This window comes from Cetorhinus maximus, chromosome 9 (assembly GCF_964194155.1).
Source record: "Cetorhinus maximus chromosome 9, sCetMax3.hap1.1, whole genome shotgun sequence".
Lineage (NCBI taxonomy): Eukaryota > Metazoa > Chordata > Chondrichthyes > Lamniformes > Cetorhinidae > Cetorhinus > Cetorhinus maximus.
In genome coordinates, this window is record NC_135887.1 from 82,642,984 (window position 1) to 82,662,509 (window position 19,526).

General features: G+C 44.8%; 1 protein-coding gene across 1 annotated transcript in view; it reads right to left on the reverse strand.

The window, feature by feature from the left end:
• Positions 1–19,526, reverse strand: part of LOC144685066 (kielin/chordin-like protein) — a 368,175-nt gene that overhangs the window by 77,904 nt on the left and 270,745 nt on the right. Inside the window, exon 17 of the mRNA XM_078549601.1 lies at positions 18,426–18,513. Within this exon, the coding sequence (XP_078405727.1) occupies positions 18,426–18,513 (88 nt within the window). The remainder of the gene's footprint in view (positions 1–18,425; positions 18,514–19,526) is intronic.

Here is a 19,526-nt window from a genome sequence, read left to right on the forward strand (position 1 = left end):
TATTTCTATAATTCTTGGGTCAGAACGCTAAAAGTTGTTAGGACAAAGGAAAGTCTTACATTATCAGGATGCAACATCACAGTATTACAGCATCTTTACAGTACAGGAGGCAGCCATTCGGCCCATCGAGTCTGCACTGGCTCTCTAAAAGAGTGTTCCACCTAGTACCACTCCCCTGCCTTATCCCCTAACCTTGTCTATGTGTGTGTATGTCTTAATTGAATTAAAGCCAGCTGGTCTAGAGGCCTAGAGGCTTTGATGTATAAAAAAGTAGGTTTGAAATGTTGATTAGATAAACATGGGAAAGTTTAGAAACATAGGTGTCAAGGGGGCAATTTCCATTTTTAAATAAACCATTCAAAAGAATGGGTGAAATATTATACCTAGCCAGAGGAAGCCAGACAATGTGTTCACTTTTTTCAAAAGCTTACTAATAAAATTGGTGCTATAAAAGGGGTTTTATTTTTAGAAGAGGTGAAGTTCTAAAGACCGAATGATACAATGAGAATTTGCATTCAAAGAGGAAAATGTTTATAAAGGAAGAAAAAGCTATTGGTAAAAGAGGAGGGATTCTAAGATCTAAAGCCTCCAGCCTGTAAGGCTCAAGCCACTGTCTGCAAGGATCCAGAGCTGAAGGAATTAATTCTGAATTTGATTGACCAGGCTGCGCTTTTCCAGGGGTCTGTTTAAATCTACAGACAGAACTTTGCCCTTGCTGTGCAGGATTGGCGGGGGCAGGTGGGGGCGGTCGGGAAGGCAACCACCGCCCGCGATCAACAGCGCATCATGATTTCACGCTAGTGGGCCAATTAAGGCCCGCCCAGCAGTGAAAGGTGAGCGGCAGCACTAAGCGCTGAGCACTGCCTGTGCGGAGCTGCCTCAGGGAGATGAAGAATATATTGAAAAAATTATTAAGCATCAGAAAATTTTAATAAAACGTGTCCCCTCATGTGACTCTGTCACACATGAGCAGGGACATGTTTTTAATTTAAAATTAAAGTTTTTATTTCATTTGTATTTGCTTTTGGAAACCTTACCCCGCCCATGGATGAGGTTTCCAAAAAATGCAAAGGCGGCTTGGCCTTTTCGCCTGCCCGCCAACCATTAGGTTGAACTTGCAGTAAAAAATTAAGGACCATTGATAACTTAATGGCCTTAATAGGCCTTTTAATTGTCGGTGGACACGCTACCGTCTCCGGCGTATGCCAGCCGACTGAACTATCATGCGACTGTGCGTTAACATTGGCACTCTCAGCTGATGTCACTGCATGTCATTTCACGCTCGGTCGGGTCCAGCATGCACCCACCCGCTGAGCTAAAAATTCTGCCCCATGTGTTTACTGTTGCCTTAATGGAGGTGTAACTGAGAGTCAGGTTAATTAGGGGATCTTTGTAGTTATTATAGTAGTAATTTTGTAGACATATGTATGTAATTAAATCTTTCTTGTATTAATAATTGTTTAATTAAGGTTTATTAAAAAAAAGCTCGAGACTCGTGGTCTTATTAGTACTGAATTCAGGGCTATCCCCATCACAGTTGACAGCATTTCCAATTTTCGTATCATCTGCAAATTTTGAAATCATGCCCTGCACACCACAGTCTAGGTCATTAATACATATCAGGAAGAGCAAGGGTCCCAACCCTGACCCCTGGGAAACTCCGCTGCAAACCTTCCTCCAATCTGAAAAACAGCCATTTATCACTACTCTCTGTTTCCTGTCAGTCAGACAATTTCTTATCCAAGTGCCTACTTTTCCTTTTATTCCATGACCTAGAATTTTGCTCACGAGTCTGTTGTGTGGCACTGTATCAAAGACATAGACAGGTCTCTGTGTCCCTGCCCAACATCCACACAGCATTATTGTTTCATTTTAATTTTTGCATATTCATCTTTTTTTCTTTTATCTCCATGGGATGTTGCAGTGTCCTTTTGTTAGGTCAGTCAGTGAATATTACATTCTCCCTGGTGCAAGATATAATTGTGGTTTAACTGCTCTCAGCTGATCGATTCTGTGCCTAAATGCTAACAAATAATAAATTCCTATCTGTCAGCTCAGCGGCAAATATGGAGTCCAATAAGTTCTCTGGCATTGTTGGTTCTGAATGAGACTGCCCTCTTCAGACAACAGCACATCTGTTATAAGCCACTTTTCACATTGTCTGTCTAATGCTTCCTTGGTTTTCCATGGCTTCTTGCTCCATGTACTTCTGCAGACTGAGTAATGAAAGATACTTTAGTTGTTTCAATTTGTTGCAAACTGGACAGTCCAAGTGCTTCCCTCAACCTACTCATCTCTGCTGTAAGTATATTCTCATGTGCCAACACTCAGATCCGTACAAAAGTAAGGGAAAGGCATCACTTCATGAACTCTTACCTATATTTTTTTATCAAAATGTCTGTAGCCTTCCACAAGGATTCCTCCCTGGAAGAGGCGTGCGAGGAGACAGGCGACAATGCTGGAATGGGACAGAAACTGAGCGAGTAGCGAATTAGGTTCACGTGGTAAGTCCCGATAATTCCTCTTTGGGTTTTAACAATAAGAATCAAATTTAATATAGTACTAACCTTCAAGTAAGTTAGGTTAGCCTGTTAAACAGAGAACTGAATTGAGTGGCAGTTATCTGTCAATCACCTGAAAGCAGTTAGTTCAAGTGGTGTTAATTACTGTAGCAAGAAGCTAAAATAGCTAGTGACTCATCAGAGGGTCTATAAAAGAGATGTTTTTCAAATTACATGGTCAGGAAGGGGCACACAAAAGGAGATAGGCAACTATGCCGGAGTGAGGCGGAGACTGAGTGAGTAGCAAATAAGGTTCATGTGGGAATTCGGTGCTCGGGGAAAGAGGTGTGGCATGCATAGGAATTATTTTAAATTAATTGAGTAATTAAATTAAGTTAACTAAATAACATAAGTAACAATGGCAGGACAGGTGTTATCTTGCAGCTGTAGAATGTAGGTAATTTTAGACGTCAGGGCGATCCATGACAAACACATCTGCAGAAAGTGTAAGCAACTAGAGGAAGTTTGGATCAGCCCTGGTTCAAAAATGAACAAAAGAGCTGAACTCCAGAGATGAGATGAGAGTGACTGCCCTTGACATCAAGATAGCATTTGACCGAGTGTGGCATCAAGAAGCCCTAGCAATACTAGAGTCAATGGGAATCAGGGTGAAAACTCTCTGCTGGTTGGAGTCATATCTAGCACAAAAGAAGATGGCTGTAGTTGTTGGAGGTCAATCATCTCAGTCCAGGATATCACTGCAGGAGTTCCTCAGGGTAGTGTCCTCGGCCCAACCATCTTCACCTGCCTCATCAATGACCTTCCTTCCATCATAAGGTCAGAAGTGGGGATGTTCGCTAATGATTGCATGATGTTCAGCACCATTCGCGGCTCCTCAGATACTGAAGCAGTCCCTGTCAAAATGCAGCAAGACTTGGACAATATCCAGGCTTGGGCTGACAAGTGGCAAGTAAAATTCATACCACACAAGTATCAGGCAATGACCATCTCCAGCAAAAGAGAATCTAACCATCACCCCTTGATGTTCAATGGTATTACCATCGCTGAATCCCCCTCTATCAACATCCTGGGGATTACCATTGACCAGAAACTGAACTGGATTAGTCATATAAATAATGTGGCTACAAGAGCTGGTCAGAGGATGGGAATCTTGTAGTAAGTAACTCACCTCCTGACTCCCCAAAGCCTGTCCACCATCTACAAGGCACAAGTCAGGAGTGTGATGGAATACTCTCCACTTGCTTGGATGAGTGCAGCTCCCAACAACACTCAAGAAGCTTGACACCATCCAGGACAAAGCAGCCCACTTGATTGGCACCCCATCCACAAACATTCACTCTCTCCACCACCGACAAACAGTGGCAGCAGTGTGTACCATCCACAAGATGTACTGCAGAAATTCACAAAGGCTCCTTAGGCAGCACCTTCCAAACCCACGCCCACTACCATCTAGATGGACAAGGGCACCAGATACATGGGAACACCACCATCTGGAAGTTCCCCTCCAAGCCACTCACCATCCTGACTTGGAAGTATATCGCTGTTCCTTCACTGTCACTGGGACAAAATCCCAGAACTCTGCACCTAGCAGCACTGTGGGTGTACCTACATCACAGGAATTGCAGCAGTTCAAGAAGGCAGCTTACCACCACCTTCTCAAGGGCAATTAGGAATGGGCAATACATGTTGGCCTAGCCAGCAACATCCACATCCTGGAAATGAATAAAAAAATTATTGATCCGAAAGCCGAACTGCAGACACTGCACAACATAAGGGAGGGGGATAAATACCTGCACACTTTGTTCCAGAAGTCAGGCACGCCTCTTAGAATAGGGTCAATTGTTTTGGTCGGCAGTGAGGAACAGAAAGATGTGACCATCTGTGAGTCAGGTAATGGGACTAAGCAGACAGTAGTGGAGGAGCCTCAGACTTTGCAATTGTCAAACATGTTGTGGGTGCTCACAACCTGTGTGGAAGAAAGCAAAATCAGCAAGGTGGATGAGGTGGCTGGCCATGGCACTGTGGTACAGGAAGCCATTCAAGCCCGGGGGGGGGGGGGGGGGGGGGGGGGTCGGGTGCAAAAACAGAAGTAGCGGTAGTAGGGGACTGTATAGTGAGGGGGATTGACACTGTTCTCTGCAGCTAAGAGCGAGAGTCCAGAAGACTGTCTGGTGCCGGGTTTGGGACATCTGCTCAGAGCTGGAGAGGAACATGCAGAGGGAGGGGGACGATCCAGTCATCGTGGTCCACGTAGGTACCAACACCATAGGCCGAGCAAGGAAGGAGGTTCTGCATAGTCAGTATGAGAAGCTAGGTACCAAATTAAAAAGCAGAACCTCCAAATTGGCATAGGGAAAATAAGATTAGAGAGATGAATGCGTGACTCAAAAACTGGGGTGGGATAAGTGAGTTCTGGTTCGTGGGACACTGGCACCAGTACTGGGGAAAGTGGGATCTGTACCGTTAGGACAATCTGCACCTGAACCGTACTGGGACGTGTGTTCTTGTGAATCGCATAACGAGGGAAGTAGAGAGGGTTTTCAACTAAACCGGGGGGGTGGTGGGCAGGGACGGGGCGGTGAGAGATCAAGCTTCGGTAGATGTAGCAGATCAAGGGGTAGATTCAATGCAGGAGACCATAGTACTAATACGGCAAATGAGGGTCATAGAACAGCAGAGAGATAAAATCTAAGAATAAACCCAATGGTCAAGACTCGATGTTACAACGATAACAAAAAGACAAAACTAAAGACTCTGAATCTCAATGAGCATAGCATTCAAAACAAAGTAAACAAATTGATTGTGCACATTGAAGTAAATAAATATGATCTGATAGCCATTACGGAAACGTGGCTACAGGATGACAAGGATTGGGTCCTGAATATTGAAGGGTGTGAGATATTCAAGAAGAAAGGAAGCTAGGTAAAGGTGGAGGGATAGCACTGTTGATCAAGGATGGCATGGGTGCAATAGTTAGAGATGACCTTAGTTCAGGAGATCAGGATGCAGAATCAGTTTAAGTGGAATTGTAGGGGAAAGAAATCATGAATAGGAGTGGTCTACAGGCTCCCTAACAGTAACCACAATGTAGGACAAAGTATACAAGAAGAAATATTAGGTGCATGTGATAAAGGGACAGCAATAATCATGGGTGATTTTAATCTACATATAAACTGGAAAAATCAGACTGGCAGCAGTAGCCTGGATGAGAAGTTCATAGAATGCTTTCGAGATCGTTTTTAGAGAAGCACGTTCTGGAACCAATCAGAAAGCAGGTTATATTAGTCTTGGTATTCTGTAATGTGCCCACTCGCTCCTCACCCCTAGGTAGCAGCGACCACAATATAATTGAACATCTAGTTTTAAAGGGAGAAGGGTGGGTCTGAGATTAGTATCTTAAACTTAAATAAGGACAACTATGTCGGCATGCTAGCTGAAGGGAACTGGGATACTATGCTAGGGGATAGATCAATTGAGAAGCAGTGGCAGACATTTAATGGAATATTTCAAAAAATTCAGAATAAGTATATTCCTACTATAAAGAAAAATTCTAAGGGCAGGGCCCAACATCCATGGCTAACTAAAAAAGTTAAGGAAAGCATCAAACTTAAGGAAAAAGCATATAACTGCACAAAGATGAGTGGCAGGTCAGATGATTGGTCAGAATATAAAGAATGGCAGACAATGACTAAAAGGTTAATCAGGAGAAAGAAATTAGAGTATGAGAGGAAGTTAGCTAGAAATGTAAAAATGGATAGCAAGAGCTTCTACAGGTATTTAAAAAGAAAAAGAGTAAGTAAAATGAGTTTTGGTCCTCTAGAGAGTGAGAGTAGGCAGTTAATAGTAGATAATAAGAAAATCGTGGATGAAAAATATTTTGCTACTGTCTTCATTACAGAGGATACAAAAAACACTCCAGTAGTATCTGTAAATCAGGAGCTGGAAAGGAGAGGGGAACTTGGTGAAATTACAATCACTTGGGAAGCAGTACTGAGCAAATCGACGGAGCTGTGGGCTGACAAGTCTCCGGGTCACGATGGACTACATCCTAGGGTCTTAAAAGAGGTGGCTAATGGGATAGTAGATGCGTTGGTGTTACTTTTCCAAAATTCGCTAGATTCTGGAAAGGTTCCATCGACTGGAAAATAGCAAATATAACCCCTCTATTCAAGAAGGGAGGGCGGCAGAAAACAGGAAACTATACGCCAGTTAACTCAATGTCTGTTGTGGGGCTGGTGTTAGAATTAATCATTAAGGAGGTTATAGCTGGGCACTTAGAGAAACTTAGGGTAATCAGGAAAAGTCAGCATGGTCTTGTGAAAGGGAAATCATGTTTAACCGATTTATTAAAGTTCTTTGAAGGAGTAACACACGCTGTGGATAAAGGGGAGCCTGTAGACATGCTGTACTTCGATTTTTTGATTTTTTTTTGAGGCATTTGATAAAGTGCCACATCAAAAGTTATTATGGAAAATAAAAGGTCATGGTGTAGAGGGTAACATATTAGCATGGATAGAAGATTGGCTTGCTGGCAGAATGGCACGATGTGATGAGTGGAGTCCCATAGGGATCTGTGCTGGGGCCTGAGCCTTTTATAATTTATATCAACGACTTAGAAAAGGGGAGTGAAGGCATGGTAGCTAAGTTTGCAGATGACAGAAAGATAGGTAGGAAAGTATGTTGTAAAGAGGACATAAGGAGGTTGCAGATGGATATAGATAGATTTAGTAAGTGGGCAAAAATCTGGCAGATGAAATATAATGCAGGAAAATGTGAAGTTGTTCACTTTGGCAAGAAAAATAAAAAAGCAGAGTATTACTTAAATGGAGAACGGCTGCAGAATTCCGAGGTGCAGAGGGATCTAGGTGTTTTAGTGCATGAGTCATAAAAGTTAGTATGCAGGTACAGCAAGTAATTAAAAAGGGTAATGGAATGCTATCCTTTATTATGAGAGGAATTGAACATAAAAGTAAGGATGTTATGCTTCAGTTATACAGGGCATTGGTGAGACCACATCTTGAATATTGTGTGCAGTTTTGGTCTCCTTATTTAAGTAAATGTGTTGGAGGCGGTTCAGAGGAGGTTTACTAGATTGATACCTGGAATGAGCAGTTTGTCTTATGAGGAAAGGTTGGTCGGACTGGACTTGTTTCCACTGGAGTTTAGAAGAGTGAGGGGTGTTCTGATTGAAGTATATAAGGTCCTGAATGGTATTGACAAGGTGGACATGGAAAGGATGCTTCCTCTGGTGGGTGAATCCAGAACTAGGGAGCACTGTTTTAAAATTAGGCATTGCCCCTGTGGGTGTACTTACACCACATGGACTACAGCAGTTCAAGAAGGCAGCTCAACACCACCTTCTCATGGACAATTAGGTATAGGAAATAAAAATGCTGGCCTAGCCAGCGACACCCACATCCTGTGAAAGAATAAACAAAAGAACAGATACGAACATATGAACATAGGAAATAGGAGCAGAAGTAGGCCATTTGGCCCCTCAAGACTGCAGAGATGAGGAGAATTTTTTTCGCTCAGGGGGCTGTGCGACTTTGGAACTCTGGCTCAGAAGATGTTGGAGGCGGGGTCATTGAATATTTTTAAGGCAGAGATCGATAGATTCTTGTTAGGCAAGGGAATCAAAGGTTATCGGGGGTAGATGGGAATGCGGAATTCAAAACATGAACAGATCAGCCATGATCTTATTGAATGGCAGAACAGGCTCCAGGGGCTGAATGACCCACTTCTGCTCCTATTTCGTATGCTTGTATCTGCTTTTTTTTTATACTTTCATGGGACATGGGCGTGCGTCTCTGGCTAGGCCAGCATTGCCCATCCCTAAGTGCCCTTGAGAAGGTGGTGGTGAGCTGCCTTCTTGAACCGCTGTGATCCATGTGGTGTAGGTACACCCACAACGCTGTGAAAGAGGGAGTTCCAGGATTCTGACCCAGCGACAGTAAAGGAACAGCAAAACAGTTCCAAGGCAGCAGGGTGAGTGGTTTGGAGGGGAACTTGCAGGTGGTGATGTTCACATGTATCTGCTGCCCTTGTCCTTCCAGGCAGTAGAGGTCACAGGTTTGGAAGGTGCTGTCAAAGGAGCCTTAGTGAGTTTCTGCAGTGCATCTTGTAGATGGTACATGCTTCTGCCACTGTGCATCGGTTGTGGACAGAATGGATGTTGAAGGTGGTAGATGGGGTACCAATCAAGCGGGCTCCTTTGTCCTGGATGATGTCGAGCGTCTTGAATGTTGTTGGAGCTGCACTCATCCAGACAAGTAGAGAGTACTCCATCACACTCCTGACTTGTGCCTTGTAGATGGTGGACAGGCTTTGGGAGTCAGGAGGTGAGTTACTTGCCACTGGATTCCTAGCCTCTGACCTGACCTTGTAGCCACAGTATTTATATGGCTAATCCAGTTCAGTTTCTGGTCAATGGTTGATACAACATGTTGATAGTGGGGGATTCAGCGATGGTAATGCCATTGAATGTCAAGGGGTGATGGTTAGATTCTCTCCTGTTGGAGATGGTCATTGCCTAGCACTTTTGTCCATGTTTGGACCAAGGCTGTAGATTGCTTAATCTTACAAAAGCTGCATTAGAAAGTCCAATTCTTCTTTTGATATCTTCTTCACAATTTCCATTCTTTGACACTCACATTCAAAGGTATATCAAATTTTCCACCAATTCTACTACATCCACTCCAACCATAATTGTCTAATTTTCTGATGCTTCTCAAATGACATGAGCTTTGTCTTTTCACTGATGTGTCATCCAAAATTTTCTTCTCTCTAAATGCATGATATCAGTTAATTTCTGAAAATTTGTTTTGGATGTTGCTATAATATTAATACCATCGCAAACTTGAGATTGTTTAAAATCTTGCCACATAATGAATTCTTCCAATGTTATGCTTTAGTGTAAGATTCATCACTGCTTCAAGCACTAGATGAATTAAACCAGGGATAGAATTTTGCCCTTGGCATGCGGTATCGGCGGGAGCGAGGTGTGGGGGAGGGGGGCATTCGGGAAGCCGACCCCCACCTGCAATTGGCAGCGCTCCACGATTTTACGTGGGTGGGCCAATTAAGGCCCGACCAGTGTGATGCATAAGTGGGCACTATCTGTGCAGGCAGAAGGGGGGGGGGGGGGGGGGGAGTGCGGGCAGGCTTAGCGCAAACTTCACGCATGCGCGCGAGAGAATGCAGAAAAATCTCCCTGAGACACAGAGCTGCCTCAGGGAGAAGAAGAATATATTAAACAAATTATTAAACATCGGAAAAATTTAATAAAACATGTGCCCTCATGTCGCTCTGTCACATGAGCAGGGACATGTTTTTAATTTTTAAAAAAGTTTTTATTTTATTTGTATTTGCTCTTGGAAACCTCATCTGGCCCGTGGATAGGTTTCCAAAAAAATGCAAAGGCCGCTTGGCTTTTTTGCCTGCCCGCCAACTGTTAGGTTGAACGGGCATTGAAAAATTAAACTCAATGGATAACTTAATGTCCTTAATAGGCCTTTTAGTTGTCAGCGGGCACGCTGCCGGCTCCAGCGCGCGCCCGCCGACCGAACTATCGTGCGACTGTGGTTTACGTCGGCATGCTCGGCCGACGTTATTGCGTGTCATTTCATGCTCAGTCGGGTCAGGTGCATGCCCACCTGCCAAACTAAAAATTCTGCCTCAGGTGACAGTGTGAATTCTTATCTCATGCCAACTCTTGATCTAAGCCATTAGTTTCCTATCCACCCCAACAGTGCTCAGGAACTTGTTATAGATGTTTTCTATCAGACTGACAAGATTCTCAAGAAGACCATGCCATATCCCTTCTAGCCATACAGGCTTACTTTAAAATGTATGAAGTGGTTAGAATAATGTATGTTGTATTCTAAAAAATTTCTCTCATCAATTTTGTACTTTGTCCTGATCTAAAGCCAGCTTGCCTTCGTGCAGTATCACTGCAGCATGGCTTTTCATTCTCTTCTGCAGTGCCTTAGCAAATACTTTTCAGCATATACTCAGTAAGTTCATTCCTCTGTAAATGTTGTATTTGCTCTTATTTCCTTTTTTGAAGATTGTACAGTATTATTGCTTGAGAAACTTGTCCTTCATGAATTTTGTTAATCAGCCTCTGCTTCACTCTGTTCCTCACCCACATGCGACAACTCTGCAATTATATTATCAATTCTTCTTTTTCAAACCATCAATAAAATCTTAACTTTAGCTTCCAAGAATTTCAGCATTAACTCAATTTGTGCAGGGAAATTTCTACAGGACTGTCCTAAATGAGGCTCAATTTTCTTCTTTTGCTTTCTCACAGGAATGCTTACTTGGTTCAATTTCTTCGAGTTCAGATGTGTTAAAACTACCATACAACAGAAGAATTAATTACAAGGGGCCTCTGATAATGCTGCTGACTCATTTGAGAACACTTTCGTAATCATATCAATATTATAAAGACTGGTAAGTGCACCAATTCAGATCTGGAGTATAAAATATATGACCACTAACAGATGGAGAAAGGAGAACCTGAAAAGATTGAAACCTAAGTCCCTGCAGATCATTGAGCATAATAGAACTAAAATGAAATGCCTGCTCTGGGTTGGAATGCAGCTCATTACTAAACAAAGCTTGGACATAATCCCACCTCATTTGGAAGGATGTGCAGAAAAAGGATCTGATTAAAAGTTAAGCGTTTAGGTTATCAATGGGCATGACTATCAATTACCTTACACTACTATATGCGACTATGGGTGGAATCATCCCAGATTTGCATTAAGCGGACGTTTTACCCGTCGGCTGCAATGGTGGCTTTTTGTGCCGTACCGTCCCCTGCCTGGCACATCCCGCTTCATTAATAATGCATTCCTGGGAAACACGCCAGGTCGCTGGCAGGGCGGCCTCTGATTTGCCTGTCCCGCCATCACCTCAGGCCTTCAATAAACTGGGCGCAATATTAAAAGGTCACCCCTACAGAGAGCTGGCTCTCTTCAAGGGATAGGAAGCGGCTGGGAACTGATGGCTGCCAAAGGGAGGAAAATTGCTGCCCACCAAATTTAGAAACGTCTGCCTCGAACGCCTACTAGATGCAGTGGAGGCCCGCCACGAAGTCCTCTACGCCGGCTGTGGATGAAGACCAGCAGGTAAGGTCACCAATCCAGCATAGGAGGCAGTAACAGCGGTGATCAGCACCAATGCCCTGCAAAAGTGGACAACCACCCAGTGCCTCAACAGGATGAATGGTTTCATCTATTCCGCCAGGTTAAGTCATTCTTCTCATCACTCTCAACTCACAGACTAACAAACCCATCACACATCCACAGCGATCCCACACCTCAAGGGACTACACCACTAACTCTCACACACACCCTCACATCTCCATTAGGCTCATATCCTCTGGAGCTCCCATCCATGGCTCCACTCATCACATAAACATTCAACGCAGTACCACTCATCCTGCTCACCCTCTCTCCATCTGTTTTAATGCAGGGGGAGCTGGCTCATAACAGCAGGGAGAGGTCCCAGACCAGGAGTGGAGTGGCTCACATTAGGCTCCTCACTCACTTTGGGGAGTGTGCCATCACCCTGACTGACGAGAATGTGGACCGTGCCTGCAGTGACGGTGAGGTCAGCAGCGAACCCACGTGAGGATCCTGCACATCATCCCTCTCTCAACACAACTGTGAGTGCTCTCTCTCCTGCCTTTGACTCTGCTGACATGCACTAATTATCTCTATGTTGGTTCTCAGGGAGCTCTGCCAAGCGACCGACACCCTCAGCCAGCCAATCCCTCAGCTCCATCCAGATCCTCACCTCCTGCCAAGAGGACACTTCCTCCATTGAAGAATTGGAAATAAGCAGCCTGGAAGACCCATTACAGTGCTTACCCACACCCTCCACCAGCGCAGAGACATACACCTCAGTTGCACCTAGATGCAGAGCAGGCTCAGGTTCACAATTTGGTGGTCACTGCACGGACACGTGTCCACAGCAGGAGAAGGCAGTTCAGCTGAGCTCCCTGGCACTTGGAGGACTACTGGGGAAGAGGCACCTGTGAGGTCTGAGTCAGATGATTCATGGAGAGCCAGCAAAAGGTGAGGGAAAATCACGCAGAACTGTTGGAAGCCCTTAGCAGAGTGGCACACGAGTCAGAGGAGTGTGTCCGCCTGTTCTCTGATGAAGTGGTGCCCACATATGCGTGCATGGAGGTCTCCATGGAGAGGATGGTAGATGCCTTGGAGACCCTGGTCCAGCAGAACGTGGAGATGTGTGCAGAACTGCACTCCATCACGGTAGCCATGGGTGAGTTCCTGCAGTGACAACGCACGAGGGAAATGGGACACCTTGACGTCCTTCCTGGTGCTCCTTCCCCTCAAGGAGTCAGGCCGGGGTCCTTGGGCACCTGAAGGGAGAAGGAACAGCAGCTGGACACCCCAGGGTCATCCACTCAGGAATCTTAGAGGCTGTCCTCTCCCTCTGAGCCTCTTTTTCCTGTGATCCCCTCAACCTCATCCTCTGTCACCACAGAGGGAACAGCTGGCCCACAGGAGGACAGCCAAAGCCCTCAAGGCCTCGGCTCTCCACAGGACCCACACTGAAGTCATCGGAGGCAACAGGGCCAAATATTGCATAGGCTGTCTCCACCCCTCCTGCAGATGTCAGGGCAGCACCTAGAAAAGTTAAGAATTTCTGATCCCAAGTGGTTGCATGGGTGAACACATTTGGTCACTTTATAATCTGAAATTTTATTCACTGCCACTGAGTAACATGTAATGGGTGTCCTTCAGCTTCATTTACAGGCTTTGCGAGTCCACCCCCTGCATCCCTCCTCACTTGCAGTTCAGCTGCATGCAGCTGGACCACGAGTGATTCTGAAGGGGGAAAGTGTGTGTGTGGCAGGGCCCTTTGGAGCCTCTTGCAAGCGCTCTCCCACGCAAGCATCGCACTCATCTCAATGTCCTAAGCATTTTCAATGCTGCCTCCTGGAGTTCAGTTGTCCATCTGAGCTGACCTGCGTCTCCACCTACCCACGGATTGCACACCCATGCAGCAGCTGTACCCGCCTTACACGAGGCTCCTCTCACTTTCAATTTCAAAAACATGGTCATAGTAAGGTTTTTTTTCAGCTCCCCCTTCCTTTCCCCTCCCCTAGTCAACCATGTCCTTTCCCCCATCACTGTTGACCCCCCTGATATCACCTTCCACCTCCCCACTGTCACCTACCACCTCCCCACTGTCACCTACCAACCCAAAACCTTTTCTTTCCAGGATGTCCAGGTGAACAAGCACATTCCCTAACCCAGCCCCAGAGAACCCAGAGAATCCCACCCCCATCCACACTGACCTCCTTGTCCTCCTCCCTCTCACCCCCAGGGTCCACGTCTGCCCCTGAGTCCCCATCAACAACCCTCACCGTTCTTTCTACCGCTACCATCTCACCCTCACCCTTCTAGCTCACTCTGCCGCTTCTCATACTCACCATTCCTTCCTACCATGCCCACCCTCAGTTCGCTCCCCCGGAGGCAGTCATTGATTCCACAGGACCCTCCCTTGCACATTCACCTGGACACTCCCACCACCCCCCCCCCCCCCACCCCCTCCCCCAAGAGTGCTTCCTCCCCTGGACTCCTTCCCCTCCGACTTCCTCCCCCTGGACTCCTTCCCCACTCTGAACTCCTTCCTCCCCCTCCACTGGACTTCTTCTTCCCCCCGAAGTCCTGTCCCCACCAAATCCTTCCCTGCTCTGAACTATTTCCCTTGCACCTCCCTCCCCCCTTACATCTATCTTGCCAGTTGCCACATTCGCCCCCATTACACCCTCCTCCCTCACTGTATTCCCTCCCCAATCAACCTCATCCCCCTGACACCTTTGCTCCCCCTACCAATCTCAACACCCCCAACACTTTCACTTTCACCCTCCCATTCTCACCCCCCACCCTGACACTAGTTTCTCCCCCCTTCTAACCTCAACACCCCACTAGTACACCTTCCTCTCCCAGTCAAACCTAGACCTTCCTCTCCCACCATCCTGGTACACCTTCTTCTCTCACTTGCAGCTGGACCTTCCTCTCCCCACATTTGAAAATCATCCATAGCATCAGATGGCCAAGGCCTTGATGTCCCAAAGTGGACCCGAGACATCAACAGAGACCTCCCACCTTCCATGAGCTGCTTCACGGTGGAGCCATGTCCATGAGAATCTACCTAGGATGTGTTGAACATGTTCCTCCAGGTAGCTGTAGGGGCTCCAGCATCTTCTGCTCCTCCAATGTCCGCGATGTGGGCAAGGCCCTAACGGTAAGTCATGACTTCTGCATGCTACTTGTCAAGATGTGTTCTGGGCTGGCGTGTTTTCCCACCGACGTGGGCGGTAAATTCGACACGGGGGGATGATTCTGGTGAGCAGGCAAGATGATGAGATGCAAATGCATCGAACTTAGCTTCCTGACGTTGGACGGCAGGAAAGGCGGCCCACCATTGATGGGTGGAGCGGATTATCGTAAACTAGTTTCACGGAATTTTTGAACTTCTCGCCATATTGTCTGCTCATGCCCTCCATGACGCCCAACACCAACGGGGCAGAAAATTCCAGCCTACGACTGTCACCTACTTAAACTGTCATATGTGGATATGGTCATCACTGTTAATTGTGTATTAATTGGATTTAATTATATGCAGGTGGTGGGCATTAATTGGCATTTCACTTGAGCACATTGAAAGAGACACTTGTTGAAATTGTGATATGTTGCATTAGGAGGTGTATGCTTGTAATGTTTCACTCTGTAAATAAATGTAAGGCTATGTAAAGATTGGCTGCAGTGCTATCCTTCACCAACTGCCTTTCCAAATTAGAGTAACCACCCACCTTACACTGCTATTTACAGGTATGCCACTTAATTACTTACACTAATACATAGAGGTACGACTGAATTAACTTGTGATGCTATATGACGATCTACTATAAGTCAATATGACTATTATTTTATGTTAGCAAAAATGGCCATCCAAGCAGGAGGAAAGTATCTGCCATCTTTTCTGGAATAGTTACAAAGAACAGTGTAGTTACCCTTAAATATACCAGCGTCTCGTTTTTATCAGAGCACAGAAGAGAAGTAATGAAAATATTGCAGAAGCAGATTCACCTGCTACACAAGACTAAAATGCTAGCAGCTCAAAAATATTGTTCACTAATTATTCTTACACATAAATGGAGAAACCCCATGCAAATACCTGCTTTGTTTTCAACCTTAGCTATGGTAGAAAGAATTTTCACATCCATAAGATATCCTAAAGGCATTTTATAGCAAATTTATTATTTTTAGAATGCAGTCACTGTTAGCAGAGGCAAAGTTCAGTTTGTGTTTAGAGATGTCCAACCAACAGTAATGCAATAAATGACCCAGTTAAACCTCTTTTGATGGTGCTGAGTGAGGGATAAACGTTAACCAGGTTGCTGTAAAACTTTCCTACATGTCTTTGAATCATATCAGAGGATCATTTGCACCATCTGAGCTGCAAAAAGATTGATCAACTCATCTGAAACAACATCTCCAACACATCGGAACTTTCTCACCATTGAGCTGAAATAGGAGCCTAAATTACACTGCTCAAGTCCTGGAATGGGGCTCGAAACCACAATCTTCTGTCTCCGATGTGATATAAACATATCTGACATCTGTAGGAAAGATGTCTTGTCCATTGTAACCTTTTCATGACATTCTTTGTTCCTCTATAAGGGCCAACCTGTTACTGTATGGAGGCCAGCCCTTATTACTTTTATTATTATACAATGACAATCCCAATCATTAATTCTTCTTTTGTAGTAGAAGGAATTGGTGTAAGGGGCACAAATTGACCCAATAACAGAAATGGCTCCTGGGCAGGTTGTTAAATTGTACAGATACAATCCAATGCCACGCCAATGGACCTTTGAATACTAAGTAGTAAGAGGCTTGTGTATTTTGGTGAGAGAACAAAACTTTAAAACTTGTTTCCTGATGTAACCAGGGTGTAAATTGTGATGTCATCCCTTGAGGAAATCGAGGGTCCTTGGCAGCACTGTTTGGAATCTCATGGCTGGAGGGAAAGATTGGGTTATGGATGAGTTTTCTCACAATCAAAACCTACTCTAGACTTTATTTCCAATTTTGCTGTTGTGCTCCACAGAAAACAGTTGCAGCTCGGGGGAAAATCAAGAAACAGCCTTACAAATCTCATAGATGTATTTGATTCTTTTAAACCAGCTGCAGAAATTCAGAAGGCCTTTGGTGAAGTAATGCAGTATATCAGAACTAGCACATAATCCTGAACATTATATAAAAAAACCCACCTGCACATTCTCATTCGTGCTTTGTTCCTGTGATATATAACTGTTGAGGATGTGTGGTTTGAGAACAGTCAACTTTGCACAAAATCTGTTCTCCCTGGAGACCCGGGTAGTGAATTTCCACAGCTGTTCTTCCAATCATCCACTGTAACTCCAGTCAAAGAGCTGAATAAATCCTAGAAAAATGTTGTTTCACCTCCCCCTACCCCACCCCGCCCCACCAACCCTTGAAACGTTCTGCTTCATCCCAATTCCAGATATCACTTAATGGCATCATGGAAGTAAACTGCACCAAATGTTTGCTCTCCAGCCACCTCTCACAAGTAATTCTTTTCCCTGACACATTTCTCCCTTCCCGCCGCTACCTCCCAAAGATGCCCAAAAGGCTTTTCTCCACGGGTGAAAAATCATCAGAAACTTTCCGAAACAGCATAAACTTTGGGACCACGCAATGGGGGCAGGTCAGTTCAGGTGCAGCGAACATGAAATGAACTATGGTAGAGAGCAGCCTAGAGGGAGAGAAAAATCAGCCCCTTTATTTGTAAAGATTGGTGTCATAAAAATTGTAAATTATTGACCTCATATCCCTTAATATTTTTTGTGACAGCAGGGAAAATAAACAGAGCTTGTCCACATTCCATCTCAAGGGTGTAATAAGATCACATGGCATGCAAGTGTTGATTGAACTGGTCTGGAAACTTGGGATGGGATTTCCCAACCTGTTGAAGAAAACTTTGAACAGGGTGTGGGTTCCATGCAAGCAAGCTCCCAGTAACCACTATATTTGCCCAGTGCAGATGAAAAGGTGAGCCACTGCCTACTGAGAGAAAGATACATCAACAATCATACAGACCTGCTCTGGGCTTACTCACTCAGGACAGCAATACAGGTGCTTCAATTAGCTTCAGCAACTCTGAGCTCAGGAGGGAAAATCCACCTGGGTTCATGTTCCAGATTTCCATTCAGTGGCTTCTGTTGGAAAGTGTACGTGTGGGACATCAAAGGAGAGATGTTCCTGGGTCAGTGCACAAATGCACTGGTTTGCCCTGGCACGGCAGATATTGGAAAACCAGGCAGGATACCCTTTAAAGGATAAAAACAAAAAACTACTGCGGATGCTGGAAATCCAAAACAAAAACAGAATTACCTGGAAAAACTCAGCAGGTCTGGTAGCATCGGCGGAGAAGAAAAGAGAAAACATGTTCTGCTGAAGGGTCATGAGGACTCGAAACGTCAACTCTTTTCTTCTCCGCTGAAGCTGCCAGACCTGCTGAGTTTTTCCAGGTAATTCTGTTTTTGCCCTTTAAAGGAACCAGCCTGATTTTTCATCCAATAATTTAAACCTTCTGGTACCTGTACACCTGGCTGCAGATCAGAACAGACCGGAATCTGGTTGTGATTTCCCCTACACAAAATGAATGCCAGTCGAGTGACATGTCAAGGGCACATGATGCCCATGGAGCAGTCCTCCAGTAAGATTCAATGATATCAGGAGAGTGAGGAGAAGGAGAATGATTGCTGAAGGATTCTTGGCATTTATGGCAATAATCTAGCACCTTACCTGGCTACAAGAATTTACTTACACTTGCAAACTGGGCAGCAAAATCCTGGCACCAGCTCTGTCTTGCTACAAGGCAGCGAGGGGCACATAGTACACGAGACTGTTCCCAGCTGGCAGATACAAACAGACAAAAGAAAAGACAAATTCAGTTCCATTGTGATCAACTACCAGATGAATTAAAGAAAGAGTAAAGAGTGAAAGAAGAAGAAAAAAAGAAAATAAAGAATTAATATATTGCCTTTCACAACCTCAGGATGTCCTAAAGTGTTTTACAGCCGTTTAAGTACTTTTAAAGTGTAGTCATAGTCGTAGTGTAAAAAACGTATCAGCCAATTTGAGCACAGAAATTTCCCATGAACCGTACTGCGATAATAACCAGACAATCTGTTTTAGTGAGGTTGATTGAGGAATAAAATGTTGGCTGGACACCAGAGAAAACTATGTTGCTCTTTGAAATAGTGCCATAAAATCTTATAACACCCATCTGAGAAAGGAAATGTGGCTCTGTTTAATATCTCATCTGAAAGATGGCATTCCCTCAGTACCACACTGAAGGGCAGTCCGGGGCTATGTGCTCAAGCCTCCAGAGTGACGCTTGACTTCACAACCTTCTGGTTCCAGCATGAGCTTTAATTACAGTGTTCAAATAGAGTAGGAAGAATGTCACTGGTTGAAGAGTTAGGCCTAGGGGCACATGGAGAGGAGATTACACTAGACACAGGTGTAGGTTGAGTGTGTAGTTGGGAATTTGGTTCTCGTGATAAGTTCTGGTAAGTTTTTCTCAAGTTTAAGTTTAGACCAAGAGCCAGGCTCTGACATAGAACTTTGAAACTTTAAGTCAGTTAAATAGTCCAGTTAAAATTTTTTTTGAGTTATCAACAGTCACAGATTGCAACTCTTTTGAGTACAATCACAGTTCTTGGTTTCCGGGAGTGGGACATGAACCCACAACCCTCTGATTCAAAGGCGAGGGTGCTATGAACTGAGCCACAGCTGACACCTCTAGTCCAGTTAAATAGGGAGCTGCATGACAGTGGCAGTTATCTGTCAATCAGCTGAAAGTAGTTGCATTTAATAGGTGTTAATTACCGTAGCAGGAAGCTGAGTGAGCTAGTGAGTCATC